Below are 23,836 nucleotides of genomic sequence, written 5' to 3' on the forward strand. Positions count from 1 at the left end.
GTAGTGTAGTGTTTTTAGGGTACAGTCACACGGGCAGAGGTTCACAGCAAGTTTGCCGCTGGGAGCTTGAGCTGCAGCGCAAAATTTGCGCCATCTCAAACTTGCAGCACTCACTGTAAACCTCCGCCCATGTGAGTGTACCCTGTACATTCACATTGGGGGGAGGGGGGGGGGCAAACATCCAGCTGTTGCAAAACTACAACTCCCAGCATGCCCTTTGGCTGTCCGTGCATGCTGGGAGTTGTAGTTTTGCAACAGCTGGAGGCACACTGGTTGTGAAACACGGAGTTAGATAACAAACTGGTGTTTCGCAACCAGTGTGCCTTCAGCTGTTGCAAAAAAAATACAAATCGCAGCAGAAGGGCATGCTGGGACTTGTAGTTATGCAACAGCTAGAGGCATACTGCTACAACTCCCAGCATGCCCTTTGGCTGTCCGTGCATGCTGGGGTTTTAGTTAGTTAACAGCTGAAGGCACACTGGTTGCAAAACACTTGAAAGTTAACTTAGTATTTCCAAACTAGTGTGCCTCCAGTTGTTGCAAAACTACAACTCCCAGCATGCCTAGACTGCCCAGGCATGCTGGAAGTTGTAGTTTGGCAATATCTGAAGGATCAGATGTTGCCGAACTACAACTTCCAGCATGCTTGGGCAGTCTGGTATGCTGGGAGTTGTAGTTTTGCAACATCTGGAGGTCCACAGTTTGGAGACCACTGTATAATGGTCTCCAATCTGTGCTCTTCCAGATGTTACAGAACTACAACTCCCAGCATGCCTGGACTGACTGAGCATGCTGAGATTTGTAGTTTTGCAACATCTGGAAGAGCACAGATTGGAGACCATTATACAGTGGTCTCCAAACTGTGGACCTCCAGATGTTGCAAAACTGCAACTCCCAGCATGCACAGAAAGCCAAAGGCTGTCTGGGCATGCTGGGAGTTGCAGTTGTGAAACTCCCAGAGGCAGCAGTGAGATCGCATTACGGCGATCTCACTGCTGCCAAAGAAGATGCCGCCCTGCTACCGGAAACTCCCCACCGGGGACGCACCACCGCTGGGACTGCCTGGAGGACGCCGCTCGCACCGGGACCGCTCGGGACACCACTCGGACGGGTAAGTGATGTCGGGGGATGGGTAAGGGACACTTAGCAGAGCGGTGTGTGTCCCGATCCCCGTGATCGGGACTCACACACCGCGCTGCTAAGTATTCTGATAGCGAAACGCTGCTATCAGCTAGTCAGATTTGACTAGCTAATAGCAGCGATCTATCTTACCGGGCGCTGCGTGATGTAGCGGCAAAAATGTTCATGACGTACCTGTATGTCATGGGTCGGGAATACCTTGCCACTCATGGCGTACAGGTATGCCATAGGTCGGGAAGGGGTTAAAATGTGATAGCCTGGGGGAGTAGGGTATATGGGGTGTAGCTGTGCGGTGACTAAAGGATGCTTGTTAACCCTTGCTATTCGTGACACCAGGGTGAGGGCTCCTCAGTAATGCTTGTCCTACCGCCACCCTTCCCAAGAGCAATAGGGAGGTAGATAATAATGGAGTGTCCACAACCAGAGAGTTTGCTGAAACAGGTGTAACTTTTACTGAAGATTTTATGCACGCTTCATAACCGGAACAGTCTCTATACATATATAGATTGACAAAGGTTGGGACTTTAGCAATTAGAGTCTTTAGGATCCACTGGATTTAGGGGATTTAGTTGTGGTCCAATAGTCACGCTAGCTAACTCACGGTTTAGTTCAGCTGAGGCCGGTAGGTTTTCTGGCCTAGCATGTCTTTGAAAGTTGCGCAGATCCATCCTGCTACTCCGGCATCCACGAGAGCAGCAATCCAAGAGAGCTATAATTGGCTACAGCTCCCTTATATGGGCAGGGGCTGGACTAGAGCTAATTGGTCCCATACTTATGTCAATCACCATTACAAAGGATTATGGGCAACATGTGACCCAGGGACCTCCAAAGGTCCTCCAACATACCATAGAGGATATTAACATGGCCACATGACCGAAGGTCCTGCAACGCCAATAAGGTAAGTATACTATAAATTATATTAAATATATACTATTACTAAATATATACACATATGAACAATGTAGAATTAGGCTGGGTTCACACTACGTTTTGTCCCATACGGGAGCGCATACGGCAGGGGGGAGCTAAAATCTCGCGCTCCCGTATGTGACCGTATGCGCTCCCGTATGTCATTCATTTCAATGAGCCGACCGGAGTGAAACGTTCGGTCCGGTCGGCTCATTTTTGTGCCGTATGCGCTTTTACAACCGGACCTAAAACTGTTGTCAACCACGGTTTTAGGTCCGGTTGTAAAAGCGCATACGGCGCAAAAATGAGCCGACCGGACCGAACGTTTCACTCCGGTCGGCTCATTGAAATGAATGGCATACGGGAGCGCATACGGTCACATACGGGAGCGCAAGCTTTTAGCTCCCCCCTGCCGTATGCGCTCCCGTATGGGACAAAACGTAGTGTGAACCCAGCCTTAGAAGGGAGGAGAGGCGACTAGGGGCTGTCCCACCTTAGGGACCCTACCTGAACTAAGTTACTCTGACTTTGGGCACCACCACACTAGGTACCATATGCAATATGGTACCGGGACACCACAAAAACTATAAAATAATTCTGAGTCCCAACATTCGGAGAGACAGATCTTTCCATTGATGGAGCTGCAAGAGAGATCATGGGCTAGTGTGCGTGTGTGTGTGTGGGGGGGGGGGATGTTAAGTTTGTGTCGGATCAGTTCATTCAAATCAACCGCTAGATTATTTTTGCCCATCGTTACAGCAGATCAATGAAGTGCCGACAGCAATAGGCCAATTAAAACACTCACCTAATGGGAAACCCTCCTAACAAATGTGAATTGTCCTGAAGTGATCAGAAACCATTGGTCTGGTCCATTCATCAATGTCAGGTAAGGCCATGACCTGGATAAGGGTCGGGGCTCAGGATCCAAAAGCTCCAGGGAAAACTCAGGCCAGGTCAAGTTTGCGTTTTATTTAGATTTGATTCTTCAGTTGGCCTTGCTTACATGGGACAGGGTCTGAGGGTTTGGGGAATTCCTTCTCTAGTTTGCTCATTGCCATAAAGTGAATAAGTAAAAAACAAAAATCTCCCCCTTTGATTTTCAGAATCTTGGTTGTAAGTCTGTGTAGTATCCCATGGTTGTGCAGCTTCCATTGCAACCGAGGAATCCAGCACCCTGAAGAAGACTCCAAGTTACACCTCTCTGTTGGACCAATATTATTTATCCAAAAACAACATGAAAGCTTTTTTTTTTTTTTATTTAGACCTATTCATGTTCTACAGATATGGACAGTTTATACACTTACAGTATCTCCCATAGGTTTCCCCCTCAAAGTCTAAACTTTGGCAACAACAACTTTGGCAACAAAAGTGAGTGAACTCCTAAGTGGAAATGTCCAAATTGGAGCCAAAGGGGGAGCTTTATTAAATCTTGTGTAGACGAAAAAGTTGACCAGTTGCCCATAGCAACCAAATAAGATCCTTTCTTTCCTTTTTGAGAGGCCCTTTTAAAACTGGAAGAAGCAATCTGATTGGTTGCTATAGGCAACTGGCCAACTTTTCCTCTGGACAGGTTTTGATAAATCTCCCCCAAAGTATCTATAATATTTTGTGTGCCCACCATTATTTTGCAGCCTTAAAGGGGTACTCCACTGGCCTGTGTTCAGAACATTTAGTTCCGAACGCTGTGTGATGTCACATCACGCCCCCTCAATGCAAGTGTATGGGAGGGGGCATGGCGGACGCCATGCCCCCTCCCATAGACTTGCATTAAGGGGCGTGGCCTGATGACAGGAGGGGGCATGGTCGACCCCCACAGTGCACACACAGCGTTCGGAACTAAACATTCCGAACGCTGGACAGTGGAGTACCCCTTTAAACCTCTTGTTCATGGAGTTCACCATGTCTTCATAGGTTGTCCCCAGAGTCCTCTTCCCTCCATGATGATATCACGGAGCTGGTGGATGTTAGAAACCTTGCGCTCCCCCCTTTCATTTGAGGATGCCCCACAGATGCCCAATAGGGTTGAGGTCTGGAGACATGCTTGGCCCGTCCATCACCTTTAGGTATTTGGGGTCATTATCATGTGAAGAATGGCTACAGGGTCTCATTCTGGCTCATATACCAATGAGAGCTGTAATACTTCATTTCCCCTGTTGTGGCACTGCAAGCAAAATGATCACTAGATCGCCAACAAGAGGAGACCATGTGAAATACTCACCTAATTGGGAACCCTCCTAACAAAAAGTGGTATACCTAGACTGGATGGCATTTATAGAAATCAAATCATAGAGGGTCCATTACCTTTGTGACGTCCATTTCCTCTAAGTGATCAAACCTAATATCCTTGTATGGGCTCAATGTGGTTGTCCACCATAAGGTGACTTTAGTACTTACCTGCTAGACAGTAATGGACAGGCTTAGGAAGGATCCGTGCTTGTCTTGTTGAGAGTCCATCATAACGCTGCTGCTTTCTTTTTTGTGACATGGCTATTTCCTGTTAGAGTTCCCTCCCTCCAACTACAAGTCCCAGAATCCCTTGTATGTAAGGTCAGCCACTCCATCCATTGCAGCACAGCTAAGCTTCCTTCCATGCGTACTGCGCTCAAAACTACAATTCCCTGCAGCCCTGTGAAGAATGATCTCCTTCCCACTCAGCGGTTGCTCCACCCATTGAAGCACAGACAGCCTTCCTTTCATCACCTGACCAGATTGCTTCCAGCTGTTGCAAAACTACAACTAAAAGCATGCCCGGACAGCCAAAGGCTGTCCGGGCATGCTTGACGTTGTATTTTTGCAACAGCTGGAAGCGCCCTGGTGGGAAAAACTCTGCTCTAGGACAATGAACGTAAAGCCCATAAACCCTGATGAACAGAAAACTATAGAATGGGCATTGGCATTGTCACAGTGTTTGGTTTTCTATGTGAAATCCTTCAATTCTGATTTTTTTGGGGGTATTTTGAGTAAATCTGTCCCCCTTTACCAGCAGGACCATCCTGATTCGTCGTCCGGTACCGGTGTACTGAAAACTTCTGTGTTTTGATGCCGAATGTGATAGCTGACTCTACGATACTTTATTGGCGTACAAATCGCCCACCCACTGCTGATCAGTTCCACAACACTGATCAGCACTTTTTTTGTGGTGCTGGCGGCTTTTTTTTTTTTTTTGTTCCGGGCAACCAGCAGCAGGCCAGTGCGGTGTGGATGGACCATACCCCTGTTTTTAGTGGTACCATTTTTGATCGCCTTTTATTCATTTTTTCATGATATAAAAAGTGACCAAAAATACGCTATTTTGGAATTTTTTTGCGCGTACGTCATTGACCGTTTAATTATATATTTTTATAATTCGGACTTTTGCGCACGCGGCAATACCACGTATGTTCATTTTTATTTTTATTTACACTTTTTTTTTTATGGGAAAAGGGGGTTCTCATAGGAAACCATTGATCGATGATTCTGCCGCTTGACTGCTCATGCCTGGATCTCAGGCACTGAGCAGTCATTCAGCGATCAGACACACAGGAGGCAGGTAGGGACCCTCCTCGTGTCCTACAGCCGTTCAGGATGCCGCGATTTCACCGCTGCTGTCCCAAACAGCCCGCAGAGCTAGCCGGGGGTAGTTTAGTTTTACTTTAGACGCTGCGATCAACTTTGAACGCTGCATCTAAAGGGTTAATAGCGTGCAGCACCGCGATCAATGCCGTGCGCTATTAGACACGGGTTCCCACCGTTGTTCGAGGCCGGGCCTGACCAGCTATGATGCGGGGCCACGCCGTGGCCACACGTTATAGAATGGGAGCGGACTCCTTAACCGGTTAAAGTAACAGATGCATAGAAAACACCAATACATTAACCATTGCATAACATTGCATTATACTGTGAAATAAAGAGACCTGAGAAGTGTGAGCCCAAGACATTGAAGCAACATCTGCCAGACAGGATGGGCAAGAATCTGCCACGCAAGGTCTGGACTTATTGTTTATATCGCACACTAGTGAATATTTATAGATGCATAATATACTGACTCATGATTATAGATGTGTTGGGAAAGCACGTTAAAATGTCCGGCTGTCACACCCCGACATGTTTTGCCACTCATGTGGCTTTATCAAGGAGATTACTGACAGCATGTGCTTTCATTGCTGTCAGTAATCTCCTTGATAAAGCCACTTGAGTGGCGAAACATGTCGGGGTGCGACAGCCTGACACGCCCCCTCCATAGGCTTGCATTGAGGGGGCGGAGCGTGACATCACATGGGGGCGGAGCCATGACATCACTATTCTCCGTCCCTGTGATCGCTATTAATCAGACCCGTAGCGAGCACGCTCCGGGGGCTGATTCTAACGGGGTGCGGCGTGGAAGATCACGGGAGTCCCCAGCGGCGGGACCCCCGCGATAAGGCATCTTATCCCCTATGCTTTGGATAGGGGATAAGATGTCTTAGCGCAGGAGTACCCCTAAGAGATTGACCGATAAGTCAACTGTTAGGGACAGGTCTATTCAAGACATATGTGACATCATTTGATGTGATTGGGTCAGTGGTTTTAATCGTGTGGTATTATTTATTATTTGAATAAAAGATATGTTTTAATAGAACACATAATTATACAGAGGCCTTTTGTTAACCCCCCAGCAGGGTTAAATTGTTGTTTATATTAATACCTCTGTATGTGTGTAGTGGCCTTTTGTTGGTATACGAAGTTTCTCCTGGGCCAGACACAGGGAGTAAATGAACGCACCGGCGTCAGGTTACGGATAACTGTCTTTACGGAGCTGGGTGCAGAGGGTATAACACATACAGCGGCTTCAGGTGAGAGCGTGCAGCATAACCCCTTGGGAGCCCTGTTGCCTTGCTGGGACTTGTGGTGCTTACACCAATCAGATTAATACTGACTTGTGAGATGGAGTCCAGGTTACTAGGGTCCTGTCAAGGTACTGAAGACTGTTCCGCAGGGGCATGAATTTCCAGTCATCCTTGTAATCCTACCAGTTGAGAGATTAGATTTAAAGTAGGCCTCTCCTCAGAGCACACGACACACAGCACACCTGAACCACACTGTAGCTCAGGAGCCAATAGACTGAACAGGCATGAGCAGTCATGCGGCAGAATCGTTGATCACTGGTTTCTTATGAGAAACCAGTGATCAATGATGAAGATCAGTGTGTGCAGTGTTATAGGTCCCTATGGGATAACAATGATCAGTATAAGAGATCAGTGTGTGCAGTGTTATAGTCTCCTATGGGATAACAATGATCAATGTAAAAGATCAGTGTGTGCAGTGTTATAGGTCCCTATGGGATAATAATGATCAGTATAAGAGATCAGTGTGTGCAGTGTTATAGGTCCCTATGGGATAATAATGATCAGTATAAGAGATCAGTGTGTGCAGTGTTATAGGTCCCTATGGGATAACAATGATCAGTATAAGAGATCAGTGTGTGCAGTGTTATAGTTCCCTATGGGACCTATAACACTGCAAAAAAAAAAGTGAAAAAAAAAGTGAATAAAGATCATTTAACTCCTCCCCTATTAAAAGTTTGAATCACCCCCCTTTTCCAATAAAAAAAAATCACAGTGTAAATAAAAATAAAAATAAACATATATGGTATCACCGCGTGCGGAAATGTCCGAATTATAAAAATATATAATTAATTAAACCGCTTGGTCAATGGCGTGCGCACAAAAAAATCCAAAGTCCAAAATAGTGCATTTTTGGTCACTTTTTATATCATTTAAAAATGATCAATAAGTCCTATCAATGCAAAAATGGTACCGTTAAAAACTTCAGATCACGGCGCAAAAAATGAGCCCTCATACTGCCCCATACACGGAAAAATAAAGTTATAGGGGTCAGAAGATATCAATTTTAAACGTATTAATTTTCCTGCATGTAGTTATGATTTTTTCCAGAAGTCCGACAAAATCAAACCTATATAAGTAGGGTATCATTTTAATTGTATGGACCTACAGAATAAAAATAAGGTGTCATTTTTACCGAAAAATTTACTACATAGAAACGGAAGCCCCCAAAAGTTACAAAACTGCGTTTTTTTTTTCAATTTTGTCGCACAATGATTTTTTTTCCCCGTTTCACCGTAGATTTTTGGGCAAAATGACTGACGTCATTACAAAGTAGAATTGGTGGCGCAAAAAATAACCAATCATATGGATTTTTAGGTGCAAAATTGAAAGAGTTACGATTTTTTAAAGGCAAGGAGCAAAAAACGAAAATGCAAAAACGGAAACCCCCCCGGTCCTTAAGGGGTTAAATAAAGGTACAGTCACATATAAAACATCTATACATGTAACAATAATAGACTTAATTTAAGAAAATATGTTATCTGACATTACAATATACACATAATTGATTTAACTGAGAAACCCTGGTGGACCCCATCAACCCTTGTGCTGCCAAGCGGCCCGAGACAGTCCGAAGCCACAGGACAGCTATTGGTGCTGGGACACCACACATCAATATATCATTTTATTTGATATGTCCATTTTCCCTACAAGCTGAGAGTTTCAAAGTTAGAAAAATGCTAAATTTGTTGGAACTAAGAAATGATTTACCGCTATCTTAAAGTAGAATATGTCACGAAAAAACTATCTCGGAATCCAATTCATAAGTAAAAGCATCTCTTTTGGGCTGAGTCCTTAAAGGGTTACTCCGCTGCCCAAGCACTGGGAACATTTTGTTCCTAATGCTTGAAGCGGGTGGCAGGGGTCACAGCCACGCCCCTTGTGACATCATGCTACGCCCCCTCAATGCAACTCTATTGGAGGGGGCGTGAAGGAGGGGGGCGTGACGGAATCGTGACATCACTGCCACGCCCCTCGTGACATCATGCCATGCCCCTCAATGCAAGTCTATGGGAGGGGGCGTGACAGACGTCACGCCCCCTCCCATAGACTTGCATTGAGGGGCATGACGTCACGAGGGGCGTGGCAGTGATGTCACGATTCCTGTTGGCCACACCCAGCATTCTAAACGAACGCCGGTTGCTGCACAGAGATTGCGGGGGTCCCAGCTGCGGGACCCTCATGATGTTTAAGGGCGGAGTACCCCTTTAAGGGGTTTACTGAGAGGAAATTCCACAAAAACGGATGTTCCAAAAAAAAAGCATGTGTAAACATGTGTAAGAGTGGGGACACAATATGTTTTGGCCCCGTTAATCGTATCGAAAACAGGATGTTGACGTATACTGTTAACGAGCACAGCGGACCTCATTTAATTCTATGGCCGAAAGGAGTCACCTAGCGACTCTTTTGGGACGTGTGCGCTATTTCACTGCTGCACTGCTCCCGTTAACAGTAAATGCCAGCTTCCCGTTTTCAGCGGGATGACAACGGATACGGTTAACAGGGGCCAAAAACCTAGTGTGTTCCTACCCTTATTTGTAGCCAAACTCCTATGGATAAGGTCAAACGTGCCTTGACTTTTGCGGCGATGTCCGATTTCCGAAATTAGACCATTTATAATTGTCACAAATCATTGGCGCAAACTCAATTCAGCCTGAACATGCACCTTTTTTGATACATTTGGAGGAAGCGCAAACACGGTGTACAACCAGTAAACGTCGGACCCCCCCCCCCCCCCCCCCAAAAAAAAAAAAAAAAAAACTTGTTCACACCAAAAAATAATGTATACATTTATGGATGCTAAAAACGGACACTGCTGCATACCATACAAAATAATTAAATTCCTATTGATTCACTGTTACAAGTAACCCCGTGGCCAGACATGCTGGCCACGGGCACATTTCTACCCCACCGCCCTGTGCTGTCTCCAGCACGGGCGGCACTGCTGCCTCTTTACCTGTCCCTTTCTGCAGCCTCCCGGCCAGTGGGCTCGCTCCCTGCCGCGTTCATGGCTCCACTGTGCTCTCTCACTACCGGCGCGTCCTAGAAAGTGGGGGCGTGCGTGTCGGCAGAATAATTGGGCGCTGACCCTATAAGTCATTCTCCCTTCCCTTGACCCCTGACGAATCTTTGTTGCCTAGTTGCCTTAGAGACAGCGTTTTTCTGTGTCTTCCCTCGCTGTGTATCTGACCCTTGCTACGTATTCTGACCTTGCTCCTGTGCCGCCTGCCTTCTGACCTGCTTGCTACGTGACCAGACCTCTCTTCTTTGCCCCCTGCCCTGACCTCCTGCCAGTCCTGACTACGCCTGTGCCTCCACCTTCATGTGCCACGTTATTCCTCTGCTGTCTGAGGGGACGAGTCGTACCAGTGGTAGCGACCTGGGTGCCGCCTGCCGCAACAAGTCCATCCCGCTTTGCAGCGGGCTCTGGTGAAAACCAGCGGCACCTTACACTCCGCTCCCTGGTACGGCCCACGACATCATCCCCACAGGTCAGTGGATCCACCTTACTACACTCACATTATGAAAAAATCTACAGATCGTCATGTATCCATTTTTTGGGCATATACAATGGCGTAGTTCACTATAATTTTGCATCCAGCAAAATGAAATGGACTGCAACAGAAACAGGCAAGTGTGAACCCAGCCTTAGGGTATGTTTGCACTGCGTTACAGCTTCTGTCAGAGGTATTCGTTGACATCCCAAAAAGGAAAAGTTGCCCAGTTGTCCATAGCAACCAAAGCTTCTTTCGTTTTGCAGTGGCCTTGTTATAAAATGAAAGAAGCGATCTGATTGGTTGCTATGGGCAACTGGGCAACATTTCCTCTGGACAGATTTTTTATAAATCTCTCCCTAGGACGTATGGACTATTTTCAGCAGACTCAAAAACATGGCTCCTGCGCTTTTAAAATAGCGTATAGGTCCTGACCAGAGTGACTAAGTGACTCCATTTAGCCAAGAAGATCAATGGGGTCTGCAGCTCCCGATAACAGTACACGTAGGCATCTCTTTTTTGGAAGGATGCAAATAGATACAACTAAGGCTGGGTTCACACTGCGGAATCTCTGGGCAGAATTTCTGCCTGAGATCAAGGTGGCGGCGCTAGGACCACACGGAGTTCATTGCCGTCCCCACAGATGGCAATGCATTTCTGGGTGGATCTTTTGGGAGATCTGCTTAGAAATGTATTGACATCTATGGGGACGGCAATGCAGTCCGTGCGGTCCTAGTGGTGCGGGTTTGATCTCCGGCAGAAATTCTGCCCAGAGATTCCACAGTGTGAACCTAGCCTAAGGGTCTATTCACACGGCAGAATGTCAGCCTCAAATTAAATGCCCATGGACTTCTATGGGATTCCGCACTCCCATTCACACTTCTGAATTTCCGCTTGCGGAATTCCAGCGGAATTCCGCAAGCGGAAATTCAGAAGTGTGAATGGGAGTGCAGAATCCCATAGAAGTCCTTGAGCTTTAACCTCTTAAGGACACAGGGCGTATGGATACGCCCTGCATTCCGAGTCCTTAAGGACGCAGGGTGTATCCATACGCCCGTGGGAATTCCGGTCCCCACCGCTAGCCGGTTGGGGACCGGAGCCGGATGCCTGCTGAAATCATTCAGCAGGCATCCCAGCATATCGCCCAGGGGGGTCATTATGTCTCCCCATGTCGGCGATGGCCGCAGATCGCTGGACAATTCAGTCCAGCGATCTGCGGCAATTCCGGGTCAATCGGGTCTCCAGTGACCCGGTGACCCGGAATTACTGGCTGATCGGGGCCGTCTCTGACGGCCCCGAACAGCCAGAGCCTGCAGGGGTGAGGTGGCACTGGTGCCACCTCACGATCGCCCTGATTCGTCGGCCGGATTACCGGCTGACCAATCAGGGCGCCTGCTGCGGGTGTCACTCCCGCACACGCTCCGCCCCTTTTCCGGAGGACATGCTGGGACTTATGGTTTTGCAACAGCTGGAGGCACATTTTTTCTATGGAAAAGTGTACCTTCAGCTGTTGTATAACTACAACTCCCAGCTTGCACAAACAGCTAAAGTGCATGCTGGGAGTTGTAGTTGTGCATCTGCTGGTTGCATAACTACAACTCCCAGCATGCCCATTGGCTGTCGGTGACTGCTGAGAGTTGTAGTTTTGCAACAGCTGAAGGCACACTGGTTGTGAAACTCAGTTTTTTTTTTACCTAACTCAGTGTTTCACGACCGGTGTGTCTCCAGCTGTTGCAAACTACAACTCCCAGCAGTCACCTTACACCATGCACCCTACATGCAGGGAGTTGTAGTTTTGCAACAGCTGGAGCACACTGGTTTTGAAACACTGAGTAAGGTCACAAACTCAGAGATACATAACCAGTGTGCCTACAGCTGTTGCAAAACTAAAACTCTCAGCTTGTACAGTCTGTCAGCGTTGTAGTTTTGCAACAGCTGGATGTCTCCCCCCCCCCCCCCCAATGTGAATGTACAGGGTACACTCACATGGGCGGAGGATTACAGTAAGTATCGGGCTGCAAGTTTGAGCTGCGGCAAATTTTCTGCAACAGCTCAAACTTCCAGCGAGAAACTACTGTGAACCCCCGCCCGTGTGACTGTACCCTAAAAACACTACACTACACGAACACTAAATAAAATAAAAAGTAAAAAACACTACATATACACATACCCCTACACAGCCCCCTCCCCAATAAAAATGAAAAACGCCTGGTACGCCACGGTTTCCAAAACGGATCCTCCAGCTGTTGCAAAACAACTACTCCCAATATTGCCAGACAGCCACTGACTGTCCAGGCATGCTGGGAGTTTTACAACAGCTGGAGGCACCCTGTTTGGGAATCACTGCCGTAGAATACCCCTATGTCCACCCCTATGCAAGTCCCTAATTTAGGCCTCAAATGCGCATGGAGCTCTCACTTTGGAGCCCTGTCGTATTTCAAGGCAACAGTTTAGGGTCACATATGGGGTATCGCCGTACTCGGGAGAAATTGTGTTACAAATTTTGGGGGGTATTTTCTGCTTTTATCCTTTTTAAAAAATGCAAAATTTTTGGGAAAAGAAGCATTTTAGGTAAAAAAAATTTTTTTTTTTTTACATATGCAATAGTCGTGACACGCCTGTGGGGTATTAAGGTTCACTTAACCCCTTGTAACGTTCCCCGAGGGGTCTAGTTTCCAAAATAGTATGCCATGTGGTTTTCTTTGCTGTTCTGGCACCATAGGGCTTCCTAAATGCGGCATGCCCCCAGAGCAAAATTTGTTTTCAAAAAGCCAAATGTGACTCCTTCTCTTCGGAGACCTGTAGTGCGCCAGCAGAGCACTTTTCACCCCCATATGGGGTGTTTTATGAATCGGGAGAAATTGGGCTTCAAATTTTGGGGGGTATTTTCTGCTTTAACCCTTTTTAAAAATGTAAATTTTTTGGGAAACCAAGCATTTTAGGTAAAATTTTAATTTTTTTTTTTACATATGCAAAAGTCGTGAAACACCTGTAGGGTATTAAGGTTCACTTTACCCCTTGTTACGTTCCCCGAGGGGTCTAGTTTCCAAAATGGTATACCATGTTTTTTTTTTTGCTGTCCTGGCACCATAGGGGCTTCCTAAATGCGGCATGCCCCCAGAGCAAAATTTCCTTCAAAAAAGCCAAATGTGACTCCTTCTCTTCTGAGACCTGTAGTGCGCCAGCAGAGCACTTTTCACCCCCATATGGGGTGTTTTCTGAATCGGGTGAAATTGGGCTTCAAATTTTGGGGGGTATTTTCTGCTATTACCCTTTTTAAAAATTTTAAACTTTTGGGAAACCAAACATTTTAGGTAAAAATTTTTTTTTTTTTTTTTTACATATGCAAAAGTCGTGAATCACCTGTGGGGTATTAAGGTTCACTTTACCCCTTTTAATGTTCCCCGAGGGGTCTAGTTTCCAAAATGGTATGCCATGTGGGTTCTTTTTTTGCTGTTCTGGCACCATAGGGGCTTCCTAAAGGTGACATGCCGCCCAAAAACCATTTGACACTCCTTCCCTTCTGAGTCCTCTACTGCGCCTGCCGAACAATTAACATAGACATATGAGGTATGTGCTTACTCGAGAGAAATTGGGTTTCAAATACAAGTAAAAGTTTTCTCCTTTTTACCCCTTGCAAAAATTCTAAAATTGGGTCTACAAGAACATGCGAGTGTAAAAAATAAAGATTGTGAATTTTCTCCTTTACTTTGCTGCTATTCCTGTGAAACCCCTAAAGGGTTAACACACTTACTGAATGTCATTTTGAATACTTTGGGGGGTGCAGTTTTTATAATGGGGTCATTTATGGGGTATTTCGAAGATGAAGACCCTTCAAATCCACTTCAAACCTAAACTGGTCCCTGAAAAAAAGCGAGTTTCAAAATTTTGTGAAAAATTGTAAAATTGCTGCTGAACTTTGAAGCCCTCTGGTGTCTTCCAAAAGTAAAAACTCATCAATTTTATGATGCAAACATAAAGTAGACATATTGTATATGTGAATAAAAAAAAAATATTTCGAATATCCATTTTCCTTACAAGCAGAGAGCTTCAATGTTAGAAAAATGCAAAATTTTCAAATTTTTCATCAAAATTTGGGATTTTTCACCAAGAAAGGATGCAAGTTACCACAAAATGTTACCACTATGTTAAAGTAGAATATGTCACGAAAAAACAATCTCGGAATCAGAATGATAACTAAAAGCATTCCAGAGTTATTAATGTTTAAAGTGACAGTGGTCAGATTTGCAAAAAATGGCCGAGTCCTTAAGGTGAAAAAGGGCTCAGTCCTTAAGGGGTTAATTTGAGGTGGAATTCCGCAAGCGGAAATTCAGAAGTATGAATGGGAGTGCGGAATCCATTAGAAGTCTATGGGCTTTAATTTGAGGCAAAATTCCGCAAGTGGAAATTCTGCCGTGTGAATAGACCCTAAGGGTGGGTTCACACTGTGGAATTTCTGGGCAGAATTTCTTCCGGAGATCGAGCCAAGGGCACTAGGACAGAGCAGACTACATTGCCGTCCCCATAGATGGCAATGTATTTTTGAGAAGATCTCCAAAAAGATCCACCTAGAAATGCATTGCAGTCTACGGGGGCCAGCAATGCAGTCTGCTCGGTCCTAGCTCCGCCGGCTCGATCTCCAGCAGAAATTCTGCCCAGAAATTCCACAGTGTGATCCCAACCTAAGGCTCAGTTCACACCACGTTCCTGGCCCCATTTATTGTATCTGTCAAAACAAGATGTGACATATACTGTTAGAAGGATCAGATGACCCCAGTCACTTCTACGGCTGAACAGAGTCACCTAGATACTCAGTTCGGGACGTATCCGCTATTTTAAGTGGACTCATAAAATAGGGGCTGTTGCTCCTTTGAAGCAGCGCATCCGTCCGGAAAGGAGTCACTAGGTGAATGGCGTCCGCTGCTCCTGTGTTTGCTGAGAATATGGGGGAAATTTATCAAGAGTTGTGCAAAGGAAAAGTGGACCAATTACCTTCCTTGTGTGAACATAGCCATGTATATCATCAGAACAGACCAGAACTGGGTAGATACAGCTGTGTGTAATCTGCCCCACCTGCAGAGGGCGGTATTTATACTGGGGGTGGGGAGAGGTGCAGGATCAGCTGCTGTATGATTCAGGATGAGGGATCTGTGGCTCCTGGTGGTGGCCGCCCTAGTTGTGTCTGTGAGAGGTGAGTGTCCTGTATATGGGGGTATACAATTACTACCATAGGGGTAAGTGTTCTGTATATATATATATATATATATATATATATATATATATATATATATATAAAATTACTACCATAGGGGTGAGCAGTGTCCTGTGTATGGGGGATATACAATGATCTATACATTTCTACTATAGTGGTGAGCAGTGTCCTGTACAGTGATTCCTCAACCTACAATGGCCTCAATGTACAATAGTTTCAACATACAATGATCTTTTCAAGACCATTGTAACTTGAACCTGTACTCTCCATACAATGCTACAGACAGTCCAGATCTGTGATAAGTGTCAATGGCTGGAAGAACTGACCAATCAGAATCATTCACTGGTAATCCCCCTGTATTACTGAAGTGTATGCACTGACTGGTGTCTGGTAGTGCCCCCTACAGTACAGGGAGGTATTACATGTTCTGTATACTCTTTACCTGTGTCAGGGTTAGCTGCTCCATGTTACATTTTTGGGACCCTGTTCTGTACAGGACCCTGAAAGTAATAGGTTACTTTTATATTTAAGGACTTTCTTTATCTATATTCTACTTTTTGTTTAATTAATTTTCTTATCTTTTGGCTGACATTTTGGTGGCTTCAGAACCTATTGCCAGGTTTCCATAGTTATGGTCATCCTGGAACCACTTGAAGGACCACTGTATATGTATTGTAGGGGAGCAGATTACTACCATAGCTGTGAGGGTCCTGTGTATAGGGGGATATACAATGGTCTATACATTACTACCATAGCTGTGAGTGTCCTGTATATGGGGGATATACAATGGTCTATACATTACTACCATAGCTGTGAGGGTCCTGTATATGTAAGGGGGATATACACTACTACCATAGCTGTGAGTGTCCTGTATATGGGGGATATACAATGGTCTATACATTACTACCATAGCTGTGTGTCCTGTATATGGGGGATATACAATGGTCTATACATTACTACCATAGCTGTGTGTCCTGTATATGGGGGATATACAATGGTCTGTATATTACTACCATAGCTGTGAGTGTCCTGTATATGGGGGATATACTATGGTCTATACACTACTACCATAGCTGTGAGTGTCCTGTATATGGGGGATATACAATGGTCTATACATTACTACCATAGCTGTGAGTGTCCTGTATATGGGGATATACAATGGTCTATACATTACTACCATAGCTGTGAGTGTCCTGTATATGGGGGATATACAATGGTCTATACATTACTACCATAGCTGTGAGTGTCCTGTATATGTATTTTTTTTTTTTGGGGGGGGGGGGGGGGGGGGGTTGATATTACTTCCAGAGCTGTGGGGGCTGTAGTCCTCTGGTAACAAACCCTTACTCTTCCCCTCCTCCACTATCTATTTCCAGCTGGAGAGGTCTGCTATGACCGGCTTGGCTGTTTTTCTGATGGCCCTCCATATGGCTTAACTCTGGAGCGGCCCATTGCCCGATACCCTTGGTCACCGGAGACAATCAACACCCGCTACCTGCTGTTCACCAGACAAAATCCTGATCAGTTCCAGGTAAGTCGCACACAGATTCAAGTTGCATATATTTGCCATGTATGGGGCTGCTAGGACCCAACTGAGAACAAACGCCTGCACCTATGGGCACCTACTCCAATATACTGTATGGAGGGTACAGGAATGGCTGATCACCACTATCTTCTATTAGAAAGAAGAGAACCAGATGCCCAATGGTTAGCAGGGACTTGATGGCTGAACCCCCAGCCGTCTGACACGAGAATTTCATGACCATAAAGTCTACGGTTCTGTAGGTGCAAAAAACCCTGTGATCTGAGGAGGGTATGATCATCCTACTGGTCACTGGGTTCCTTCATGTGTCAGCAGAATGGTGGTCCACTCCTTTCTAGTCACTGCCTAGTCTTGCTGTGGTGTCCCAGCATCAAAGGCTATCCTGTGGGCTAGAGATTGCCTCGGACATCCTTACTGACTGTTTACTGGGCCCACTGTTTAATAATTTCATTTTAGATTATTGTCATTATGCACTTTACCTTTAAGAGATCAAGGCAGCATGACCGGGTGACCCTGATGCCCCAATGGGACCCCCCCCCCCCCCAACCTAGCCCTTAATGTAGCATAGGGGGTAGGAGAGTTCAGTTAGGAGGAGGAGTCTAGTAAGGTGCTGCAGTTCAGCAGAGGAGTGTTCTAGCAAGCTGACAAGTCTACCAGATCTCAAGAAGACCCTGATGCTCAGGTGAGTTGTCAAAGCCTGGCGGTAAGTAAAAACCTTGTGGGGAAAATCTTTTAAGTGCTACTACTAATCTTAAAGCTGCATTCAATAGCATATAAAACTCCCAGCAAGGCAACAGGTTCCACTCTGCCCATCCCTCTGCAACCAAAGTCTGTATTGTTTGACTTCCGCTACCTCCAGCAAAGACAGTTATCAATAACCTGGCATTGGTGTATTTATTATCCTGCACCTGGCCCAGCATAAGATGTCATACCCTCAGACCTTGTAGGTTAACAGTACCCTGGCGTCACAGTGATACATCAAACCACCCCAAGTCACATACCACAATCTAACTCCCTGTGGTTGCAACAAAATCCTGGTCATCACGCATAGTATCTATACACCCTGCACCAGACAGACGCACTAGTGCACCACACTGGCACCTGGAACCACCATGATCAGAAGTTTTGACAACTGGCCTCAGGCACTTCTAGTGTTGCTGTTCTGGGCCCACTACTCCAAGGTAAATTGTATTTTGTTATGCATATGCATATCAGAGTTCCTGTAATCTTAAAGGGGTACTCCGGTGAAAAACTTTTTTTTTATTTTTTTTTTTTAAATCAACTGGAGCCAGAAAGTTAAACAGATTTGTAAATTAATTTGATTTAAAAAAATTGTCATCCTTCCTGTACTTATTAGCTGCTGAATACATCGGAAATTCTTTTCTCTTTGAAACAGAGCTGTCTGCTGACATCACGAGCACAGAGCTCTCTGCTGACATCTCTGTCCATTTTAGTAACTGTCCAGAACATTCTATGTTTGCTATGGGGATTTCCTTTTACTCTGCTGACATTTGTCTATTTTAGGAACTGTCCAGAGAGCACTGTGCTCATGTCAGCAGACAGCTCTCAACGGAAAAGAATTTCCACTGTAGTATTCAGCAGCTACTAAGTACCGGAAGGATTAAGATTTTTTTATTTTAATAGAAGTAATTTACAAATCTGTAACTTTTCTGGCACCAGTTGAAGTTTTTCACGAGTACCCCTTTAAGGGAAATGTGTGTGTTCTTCAGCCACGCCATTTACAAGAACCCAATCGCACAGATACAGTTCCAAGCCTGGTGATAAACCAGAAGCTCCGGGGAATATTATTCAGTCAGTGTGGGTTGTCACAAGCCTAAAGCTAAAGTCCACAGCAACCATAATACAGTCAAGCTTAAGCAACTACAAGCCCCAGGAAGGCAAAAGGCTCCACAGGGTTAATCTGCATTTCTCCTGCTCGACTCTGTATTGTAAAGGATGTTACCATCATTCCTGACTCAGTAAGTCTTCTGTAACCCTGAATTTGTGGTCGTCATTGTCCCAGCAATTGGCCCAGGAGAACTGTCTAAACCTTAGAGCATGGTGGTTAACACTACCCTGGCATCACAATCGGTACCTCACCCCAGTAGAAAGGCAAACAAGGTGAAAGCCAGCTCACCCCGCCCCAGACAGTAGAGCACGGATCCAGGCGCTGGACGGCACCAGCCAATGAGAAAATGAAGGAGATCGGATCCAGCTTACCTGCATTGAGCTGGATCCGATCTCCTTCATTTTCTCACCCCAGTAGAACATCACATGACTTGTTGAACCTCTCAAGCCCAGGTTGCAGTTCTCCTAAACCAATGGAAAATGGTTTTACTAGAGATTATAGCAGGTTGGTATATTGTGGTGATAATTTAAAAAGACAAACACACTGGGAAAACATGGCCACCCATAGTTGGTGATAGTTGGAGACCATATGGAGGTGCTCACCTACAGCTCTGTAGTCGACCATAGGGGTCTTACATCAGTCATACAGGTTCCTTGCAGCGGTCACTCCTCTGCTGTAGAAGGCCTTATCCTTCTCATCTCTTTAGGAAATTGATGCGCTAAACGTCTCTACAGTCTCATCTACCAAGTTCAGTCGCAGCAGGAAATCCTACTTTATTATCCATGGGTTCCTGTCGGCAGGAGATGATGAGTGGCTTTTGGACATGTGCCAGGTGAGTGCGGCGTCATGGGGTTCAGCCATAAAGCTGTGACCTCCATGGTAATTCTTACTATTGGCCTCTGTTCCAGACTCTTTTACAGGTGTCTGACGTGAACTGTTTCTGCGTGGACTGGCACGGAGGGGCGTTCGCTCTGTACACACAAGCCGCCAACAATGTCCGTGTGGTGGGTGCGGAATTGGCTTATTTTGTCAACTATTTACAGGTGAGTTTCTGGAAGTCTAGCAATAGCATAAAGCTCAGAGCTACAATAGATAAAACTAATTCCCTTCTAATGGCACCAACCAAGCTTGTGTGGTGTAGGAAATGTCCAGAAGTGAAGAGATTTCTTGGTCTTCATAGACATGTGATTACAAGGAGCCTGATCATGCTGGGGCTCCTCTATGAATACGTGGCCATAGGTAGTATGCCCACTTTTCCCAGGCTATATGAAGTACGTGCACACTGCTCACATAAGGGTGTGCAGGAGGAAGACCTCATAACAAAGGTTCTGTTATCCAGAAGTGGTTATCGTCAGCCCATGGTCTGTGTAGGGACCATGGGCTTCTTCTCATAGTCTGAGGATGGTTCAATGTGACTAGGCTTCCCTGTGGAGGACCCTTTTACCTTCACTGGTATACATAAGGGGTGACATTTAGAGTTAAATACCTTCTATAAGCCAAGAATTATTGATGGTTCATGCCTCTCGAAATTTAATGCTTGCCCCTACAGAATGTATTGCAGTCTCTGGCTCTTACTTACAAGCCAATTTGTTTTCCATAGGAGGAGTTTAGGTACCCCCTGACTAACATATACCTGATAGGACATAGTTTGGGAGCTCAAGTTGCTGGAGAAGCTGGGAAGAGGCGTCCAGGAATTGCACGAATAACAGGTAAGGTCCAGTGGGGTATTCCCAAAGGTTGACTGATGGGTCTAGATCCGAGTTTGTTCAACTCCAGCATGCCCAGACATCTTTTTGGTTGTCCGGGCATACTGGGAGTTCTGCAACAACTGGGAATGCATTTGGGGAACCTTGGTCCAGATCATGCAGCTCTGGACATTGGACCCAACATAGTATCTCCAGACTAAGCTCCATTCTAATGGCAGTAACTCATGGGAAATTTCTTCAAATAGCCCTTAAGACAATTCTGATCAAAGGTCTTATAAACTATGGCGGACGGAGGAGCAACTCTATGGGTCATTTAGGCATGCCCATCTTGTTTCACTTCTCCTCGGTCTTGGGTCAACATTAGGTCTGAACTTTCTAGGGACTGCCCTTAATTGTCATCCCTTATTTGTAGGGTTGGACCCAGCAGGACCTTACTTTCAAAATACCCCACCTGAGGTGAGGCTAAACCCCTCCGATGCCGTATTCGTGGATGTCATTCATACTGATGGATCTTCTATTATTCTCAATCTAGGTGGGTACTTCATTTATTAAGAACACTCAAAGGAGGTTGTCCTTCAATTCTGGGAGGTCATTGCACTGTCCAGGCATTTGTAAATACCAATTCTGATCAATACAGGAGATCAATGTCCATGTAATCTGTAGATATTGCATTCAGGGCCCTGCGGGATTAAGCTTGTGCTGACATGGTTAACTATCATGAATTAGTTGTTGTGGTGTGTTCTAACCATGGATGGTGGTTGCTAACACAAGGGATACTATATAGTAATGAGCCCTCACTTGAATTTTTTATTTTATATTTTCCAGGTCTTGGTGGTTTTGGGACGAGCCAGTTGGTCGGTGATCTGGACTTCTTTCCTAATGGCGGGACACAACAGCCTGGGTGCCCTAGCTTCTACCGCAAGCTTGGTGACCTGGACAGTACCATAGAAGGTGATGTCTGATCACATCCAGGCACAGGGGTCAGGACATGTCTGGGATTTCTAACTATTACGACCTTAATTTTCAGGACTTGAAGACGGACTTGCATGTAACCATGAGAGGAGCCATATGTTGTTCACAAAAAGTATCCTCTATCCTGATGGGTTCATCAGCTACCCAGGATCCTCCTACAGTGCCTTCCAAAAGGTGAGTATTGAGCCTGCATGGGTGACCTTGTACAGACCCCAAAAAATTCTGCTAAGCTGACCTCAAGCAGAGGTTTATGGGTAGAATTCAGAAGCCTATTAAAAGGTTTGAGGACTGCATGTTCTGATACACAATACATTCACTTAAACATGTCTGAGCTGTAGTACCAGGCACTGCCATACAGATCTGCAGCTGTGCCTAAATAATGGCCAATACAATGGACAGCTTTAAACTTTTTTTTTTTTCATATAAACTGGCTCCATAAAGTTAAACAGATCACAGATCTGCAAATTACTTCTATAAAAAAAAAAAATTATATATATATAAAAATAATAAAAATAATAATAAAAATAAAAATAAAAATAATAATAATAATTTTTTTTATAGAAGTAACTTGCACATCTGTAAAATTTTCTGGCACTTGTTAAGATGAAGAAAATTGTCTTCCCCGGAATGCCCCTTTAACTTCGAGCTCTGTTCAATCTCCTGTAGGGTGCTGGGTTTCCCTGTTACAATGGAAGCTGTGCAATGATGGGATACTATGCTGATCTTTATGCCCGAGACTCCGATGACGCTCACACCCAAGACTCGGCAAGTCAAGAGTTTTTCTTGACGACTGGCGGTGCTGAAAACATGCTACGTAGGTGGATAAGTAAAGGAACATTGGGAAGAAAGATGTTATGAATGTTTCATGGGTTAAGAGGCCTTGGATCTTGACTCTACTGCTGTTCCATGCTGGGAGCTGTAGTACCTGCACTAATAGATTGCAGCGGGTGTCACTCCTGACATCCATTGCAATCCTCCCATATAATTTACAGAAGCTGGCAGCATAGCCACTCTTCTCTGCTCCCCTGCCTGGCACTGTATTTGATGTGTTAACCCAACACTTTGTTCCAAACGCTGGGTGTGGGGTCATGACACCTGTCAGGCCCAAGGCCTGATTATTAAAATCCTATGTGTATTATAATTATAACCGATGTATTATCCAAGCCATGGTTGAGAGGTTATTCAGACTGTGGGTTTGTGTATTTCATTTTATTGGGGGTCTGGCTGTTTGTTTACATCTCCTTTTGAAGTCAAAGGCTTTTTTTTTTTTTTTTTTTTTTTTTTTTTTTTTTTTTTTTTTTTTTTTTTTTTGGAAGTCATGCACTCTGGTCCCATCATATAATCAAACAGGTAAGGGGCCAGGAAGAGAGAGGACCCCCCCCTGGTGGGATCAGAGGGGGGGGGGGAATGGAGTCTCCCTTCAAAAAATAAATAAAAAGCAGATATATAATATTTAACAATGCTAGACTCAGGTTGTTCAAGGCTGTGCCACAAGCTGACAAGACCATCCTAAGAACTGGAACTCGCTCTCATGGACTGATACCATCATGCTGTAAGAACTTAATCTTTTGTTTTCTGAACTTGTCTTGCAAAACTCTTTTATATATTTATACCTGTATGTCATTTGTTCCTATATATAGCACTGTGATGCCTTTATCAGATTAAATGTTTAATCAGCTCTGGTCTTTGATCTCTAAATATGAGCTCACCTTTCTGAAGGCAGCTCTGGTGGAAACACATTTATGGAAGGGTTAATTTGGTGACTTGCTGGGACTAGTAGTGGACACCCAGAGGTCTGGCGGCTTTAACCCTTGCACCATTACACTCTCTCGTGTCTTAGCTGGACCGATAGGGTGTGATCGTGACAATACCACACCCCTTCAATGCAAGCATATAGGGGAATTGCAGCCGCCATGTCTCCTCCCTTAGACTTGCATTGAGGGTGTGATGTCACAAAGACCACAACCAGTGTTCGAGACCGCTGGGGCAATCTGAATGTTACTCCGCCCTAGGGTCCACATTAATTCCCCCAGAGTGAGAACAAGGCATCTATTACGCAGATATGTAGGGCTTCAACGTCGCTTTACTATTCTCTGAACCTGCAGTGGGTGAAAGATCTTACAGAAGTCCTTCAAGCCTCCGGTCCTGC

General features: G+C 45.2%; 2 protein-coding genes across 7 annotated transcripts in view; one reads left to right on the top strand and one right to left on the bottom strand.

Annotated features, from left to right (window-relative positions):
• The window catches only part of LOC130281634 (alpha-2-macroglobulin-like protein 1), a 371,222-nt gene that overhangs the window by 346,848 nt on the left and 538 nt on the right, over positions 1 to 23,836 (bottom strand). The window lies entirely within an intron of this gene.
• On the top strand, positions 15,545 to 22,545 carry LOC130283084 (pancreatic triacylglycerol lipase-like). Its single transcript, XM_056532274.1, has 9 exons — positions 15,545 to 15,596; positions 16,994 to 17,148; positions 19,716 to 19,841; positions 19,930 to 20,052; positions 20,610 to 20,718; positions 21,128 to 21,247; positions 21,541 to 21,666; positions 21,743 to 21,861; positions 22,354 to 22,545. Exons 1-9 carry the CDS (start codon positions 15,545 to 15,547, stop codon positions 22,543 to 22,545), a joined length of 1,122 nt encoding a protein of 373 aa, XP_056388249.1.

Source organism: Hyla sarda, chromosome 7, assembly GCF_029499605.1.
Source record: "Hyla sarda isolate aHylSar1 chromosome 7, aHylSar1.hap1, whole genome shotgun sequence".
NCBI lineage: Eukaryota > Metazoa > Chordata > Amphibia > Anura > Hylidae > Hyla > Hyla sarda.

Coding starts and splice junctions, on each gene's coding strand:
- LOC130283084 (XM_056532274.1), top strand. CDS start 15,545: ATGAGGGATCTGTGGCTCCTGGTGGTGGCCGCCCTAGTTGTGTCTGTG. Junction 17,149..19,715: donor AAAATCCTGATCAGTTCCAG/GTAAGTCGCACA, acceptor TCATCTCTTTAG/GAAATTGATGCGCTAAACGT. Junction 20,719..21,127: donor AGGAATTGCACGAATAACAG/GTAAGGTCCAGT, acceptor CCTTATTTGTAG/GGTTGGACCCAGCAGGACCT.